This window comes from Cucurbita maxima, unplaced genomic scaffold, assembly GCF_002738345.1.
Source record: "Cucurbita maxima cultivar Rimu unplaced genomic scaffold, Cmax_1.0 Cma_Scf00015, whole genome shotgun sequence".
In the NCBI taxonomy this organism is placed as follows: domain Eukaryota; kingdom Viridiplantae; phylum Streptophyta; class Magnoliopsida; order Cucurbitales; family Cucurbitaceae; genus Cucurbita; species Cucurbita maxima.
The window spans coordinates 2,350,559-2,356,166 of NW_019272031.1; the positions used below are offsets into that span (position 1 = coordinate 2,350,559).

At 40.0% G+C, this 5,608-nt stretch overlaps 1 protein-coding gene across 1 annotated transcript; it reads left to right on the top strand.

Annotated features, from left to right (window-relative positions):
• The first annotated feature begins 571 nt into the window (after positions 1-571).
• Positions 572-4,963, top strand: LOC111490426 (transcription factor TCP2-like). Its single transcript, XM_023139038.1, has 3 exons — positions 572-717; positions 1,055-2,744; positions 4,657-4,963. Exon 2 carries the CDS (start codon positions 1,391-1,393, stop codon positions 2,735-2,737), a length of 1,347 nt encoding a protein of 448 aa, XP_022994806.1. The 5' UTR covers positions 572-717; positions 1,055-1,390; the 3' UTR covers positions 2,738-2,744; positions 4,657-4,963.
• The last annotated feature ends 645 nt before the right edge of the window (positions 4,964-5,608 follow it).

Sequence of the window (5,608 nt, forward strand, 5' to 3'; positions counted from 1 at the left end):
TGTGAGTGAGGACGAAAGGACAAAACATGTTGGAATGGAGCAATGTCCTCGGACAATCATAAGATGCATGTGAGTGAAAACAAAAGGACAAAACATGTTGGAATGAAGCAATTTTATGTTGGATGACCTTGGACAAAACATACTAGAATGACTTGTTTTGGTCGAAAACCTACACTCCTAAGAAGTGAGAAGTAGATAGCATGACCATGTCGTAAGGGGTTTGTGAGGATAGTCTACACTCCTAAGAAGTGAGGAGTAGATAACGTGACCATATCATAAAGAAATGACAAGGACAATTAGATACCACATCTGGATTCTAAATCGTGGGTATGAATAGTTACCAAACTCTTAAGAAGCGAGGAGTAGATAACGTGACCCTATCGTAAAGGGATGACAAGACCATCAAATCCCAAATCTAGGTAACGTGACCATACCACAAGGGAATGATAGGACCATCCCGATTCGAAATCCAAATAGTTAAAAAAAAAAAAAAAAAAAAAAAGGAGCGAGAACGAAAATTGAAAGTGTCTACAAAATCAGAAACGCGAGGACGCCATCCCAATTGCAGTGCCTGCCCTTCCGCTCAAGGGCCACTTTGAACTCCGAGCTCCTCCTCCTCTTACCCTTCTTCTCCCTTCAGTTCCTTTCCTTATAAATACTCTTCACTCTCAAACTTCCTCACTCAACAAGCATCACCCAGAGAAAGCTTAGCAGCAGGTATATACATATACATATATATATACTCATACATGTCTATGTATATCATTCATTCTTGTATTCTGTGTTCATGTCTATGTCTGCCATGGCTTGCCTCTCCAACAAGATCAAAATCGAATATGTGGGTAATATATATGCATAAACAATGTTTAGAATTCAAGCACTGGAATTAATGTATTGTGTATCATTTAATGAGAAGAGAGAGCGAAATAAATGAAGATATCTGACAGGCTTTCTGGGTTTTGCTTTATAAATGGTCAGATTTAAACGTTTAATCAGTGTTTTTGTTATCTGGGTGTTCTTATTTGCAGAATAATTGATGGGTTTTGTTTTTCAGAGAGGGAAAATGGTTGAAGGGTGAAGAAGAAGAAGAAGAAGAAGAAGAAAAAGGTTAAACGATAGCACTGTTCCTGACTTGGAATGTGATATATCGAAGCGGAGAAAAAGGCCTTTTTATCGCTACAGAGACAAAGTACTGTCTGAGTTATCATCATCAATATGTATAGGACAGTAACCCCACCTGCACTCCATTCAATCTCCTTTTGAACGAAACCCACCAATTTTTTTTTTTTTTTTTCGCTTCTGTTTCTCTCTCTCTCTGTTGGAGTAAAAGGGTTCTGTGTTGTTGTGTTGTGTATAATTAGTGTTTGTTTCAGAAAGGAATGATAGTGGTATGGAGGTGGTGGAGATTCAAGAACAACCCTGTAGGTTTTCACGAATTGGAAATCGTGGAAATGAATCCAACAAATTAGGGCAAAAGGGGATTGTTCACTCCCCAGATGATGAAGAAATCAAAGAATTCTCCAAACGGGTTGCTGTGGTTGCTTCTGCTTCTGTTTCTGCCACTGCTGGTGGAGTTGAACCAGGTGACTGCGGCGGTGGTGGTGGTGGTGTTAATCGGCTTCGTGGTTGGCACCACTCATCGCGGATTATTAGGGTTGCTCGAGCTTCTGGCGGCAAAGATCGACACAGTAAGGTTTGGACATCAAAAGGGCTTCGAGATCGACGAGTTCGTCTCTCCGTTCCTACCGCGATTCAATTCTACGATCTTCAAGATCGGCTTGGTTTCGAGCAGCCGAGTAAAGCAGTGGAGTGGTTGATCGAAGCCGCTGCCGACGCCATCGCTGAGCTTCCGTCTCTCCACGGCGCTTTTAGCGACGAGAAAATGGGTAGCGATGGAACCGACCAAGGGTTTGATTCACCGGAAATGGAGCTCGACGACGACACCAAAAAACATCAACAGAATCAGCGGCGGATGCTTTCATTAGCGAGGTCTGCGTGTAGTAGCACCTCAGAGACGAGCAAGGGCTCCGGATTATCCCTCTCCCGCTCTGAAATATTAGTGAATCGAGCCAAAGCGCGCGACAGAGCGAGGGAAAGAACTGCGAAAGAGAAGGAAAAAGAGCAAGAATCCATTCCCAACAATCAATCTTTCACTGAGCTTCTAACTGGCGGCGGCGCCACCACCAATCGTACCAGTTCGGCACCGGAAAACACCGCCGTGGAGCCGAATTTGTACGACAAAGCAACGGCGATGGATTACTTGACCTCATCTGGGATTATCGGCCAAGAACCATCGTCGTCTTCATCTTCACGGCCTGGCCATAATCAATCTGCGGGATTTTCAGGACAAATCTTCTTGGGAAATCCACACCAATTGCCAATGTCGGTTCCGCAATTCAATGTCTCGGCCGGTGAAAATACCCAACAAGATCGGCTTCAACATTTCTCATTTGTCCCGGATAATTTGAACGATTATAATCTCAACTTCACCATCTCCGCCGGCCTTGCTGGTTGCAATAGGGGGACCCTTCAGTCCAATATCTCACCGTCTCTTTTACCTTACCTCCAGAGGTTTCCTCACGACGGATCCAACGTACCCTTCTTCATTGGAGCTCCGTCGCCGGCGACTACTCCAGTACAGTTGGAAAATCATCAGCACTTATTTGATGGTAGCTGGCAACTCTGTTACGCTGATGGAACCCATCACTCTGATCAAAAGGGTAAAGGAAAGAACTGATTTCCAGGTATTTCAAAAACCCATTTCAAATTCTTATAATCAATCTTGGTCTATAATCCTGTTCTTCCTGTTCTTATTACTGTAATTCTTGACATTTTGAATCAATGAGCTGCTGCTGCTGCTGCTGTTGTGTTGTGTTTCTGTCTGATTTGTTTATGATACTCACAAGAACATGAAATTATTGGAAACATCACATGCTTTTATGGGTTTCATATATTTTAATGCTTTCCTGCATGGATTAGTGTGAGGGTTAATGTCCCCCACTGGGCACTCCCCAGCGTGTTGTCCTCTTGGTTTCCCTTCTCTCTAGCATCATATGTTCATGTTTATATGGCCATGACAGGCATTAGAAGCTTTTCCCTAACAATGCTCATGTCATGTGTTTGTCACTGAGTGGAAGCAGCGCACTTTCACAAAAGAGGACAACTTTTCATTGTCTCCCTCTTCGTTAAATGGCTGTTTCAGTAGCATTAGTAGTGTTTTAGCTAGCTAGGGTTTCATGGGGCTTGGTGAAATGCCAACCCACCAACCCAAGTGTGTTCAACCATTGCCTCAAACGAGAATACCCTATTCCTTGCCTTCCCCCTAAGGCCTATACATACCCTATTCCTCTTTTATTAAACCTTGTAGGAGAGCTATAAACTTTACCGTTTATTTTTTAATCTCATTGTTCATGCTACTCCATAGGGTACTTAGAGTTATTTAAAAAACATAGGAATATAATTTGCTTATCTCATAGATCAGAGTGTAAGAACTTGCATGTGCCTGTAAGTCAATCAGTCAACTTTGATGTGTTTTTATAAGACCTATAATCTTAGGAAGAGTATGCATGGTAAGTTATAGTGAAGAAGCTCTGTAGGTGTGCCAAAAATGAAGTGTTTTAAAAGAATTTAGCTCAAGGAAGGCAAGTATATAAGCATGTTGAATACTAGAAAACAAAACTTTTTCGTAGTGCTAGTGAATCACATGGTCATGGAGATAATTTATAGGACTTTTGAAACGTTTTAAAGTACTTTTAACGATAATAATCGAATATCTTGATGAATATGAACGTCGTATTTGGATATTAGGAGAAGATAAAACAAATTTACTTCGAAGGATCGTCTATGTCGGTGGATATGTAGAAGCATATCTATATAGGTAGGATATATATTATTGTCTTCTTTGGACCTTTTCTTTCGAGCTTCCCCTCAAAGTTTTTAAGACGTGTCTGCTAGGGAGAGGTTTCCACACCCTTATAAAAAATGTTTCATTCCCCTCTCCAACCTATGTAGGATCTCACAACAAGGTCAATTCATTCTTATATGAGATGAAGTCATATGAACTATACATGTCTCTCCTCGACACCCGTTTTAGAACCTTGCCATGTATGAGGCTAACCGTAGTAGTTCAACGATACAAGATAAAAGATTTTCTACGTGTCTCTTTAAATTCTTTAGATTTGTTTTTACAATTTTACGGACATCAAAAAGACGCACTTATTAATATTAAAGATAAGGTAGCTTACTACTCTAAAAAGTCATTTCAAATATCTGCTTTTTGTTGAGCTTTAAATTAGATAGTACTTTTCACCAGTTTGAAATCAAATGAAAGTGGAAGAAAACAAATAAAGCTGCTACCTCTTGTGATCAATAGAATAAAGTAAATGCAAACAGGATTAGATTTCTAGGTTGATCATTTCACTTTCTTAGAATCCTTTTGAACTATTCTGTGCTTGATTTATTGGGAGTATCATTCTTTGTTTTAACAGTTTCAAAGCTTTCCATGACATGAAATTAAGAAGTTGTCAAATCTGATGATGGGCTGCGTGTTTTTGAATTGTTCTGTTCATTCTGGATCTATCAGTATATCTATGTGAAACCAGTTTGTTTGTAGAGATACTTGTTTGCTTATGCAGTGGATATCATTTTCCGTGGCAGGTCATGAAGATGGAGCACGAGAGATGGACCGTAGCGCCCATCGTGAGTGAATTACTACACATTTTTATTCTTCTGAAACACTTTGCCTTTTCCATTGCTTCAACCATTTTGGTTCCTTCACTTCTCGTATTGATTCTCATTGTGTTTTCATCCGTTCATGTGTAATCTTTCACAATCAATGCATGCTTTGTTGTTGAAACTTATTGCCTACAGCTAAGTTATATGTCAACGTAGTCGTTAGAGGTTTGAATCCCACCTCCACGTGTAGTTGAACTAAGAAAATGGTTGAGATATCCCTTCGACGATACCAACCTTATGTTAATCGTCTCAAATCTCCACTTCAGGGCATATGAACATTCTGCTGTACTCTTTTTGTTGTTATAACCTAATCTGCAATGAACCTCGACCCCCCGAAATTCTGATTTCGATCATAATCTGAATCACGGTTGCCTTAGGAATCAGAATTGAGAAAGCAGCAGCCAAAAACTATGAACATGTCATCACTTAATCTTGTGGCAGGAAATGAAATAGAAATGACAGCAAATTGATATCAGTTTTCGTAGATAATGTAAGATAGTGATATATAGAGAAGTTAATAATTGCTGAAAAGTCAAGGGTATGGAGAAGAGAAATTGGGCGTGTGTATGGGTTCAATAAGGACTTCATTTCACGTGCATTCTTAACTCTACAAAGCTAAGAACAAGATGTTTCACATGACGAACAGCTGCACTAATCAACCATACACAGCTAATTCAATAATTAGTTTCTGTTTATTCTATTCATTACTCTCATTATTGAGTTCAGACATGGACAGAGGAGGCCGAGTGTTGATTTAAAGATCAACATCGACACTTATTTCTGTAACAACCCAAATCCACCCCGACGGATATTGTTATTTTTTAGCTTTCCTTTTCAAGTTTCCCTTTAAGAGAGGTTTCTATGCCCTTATAAA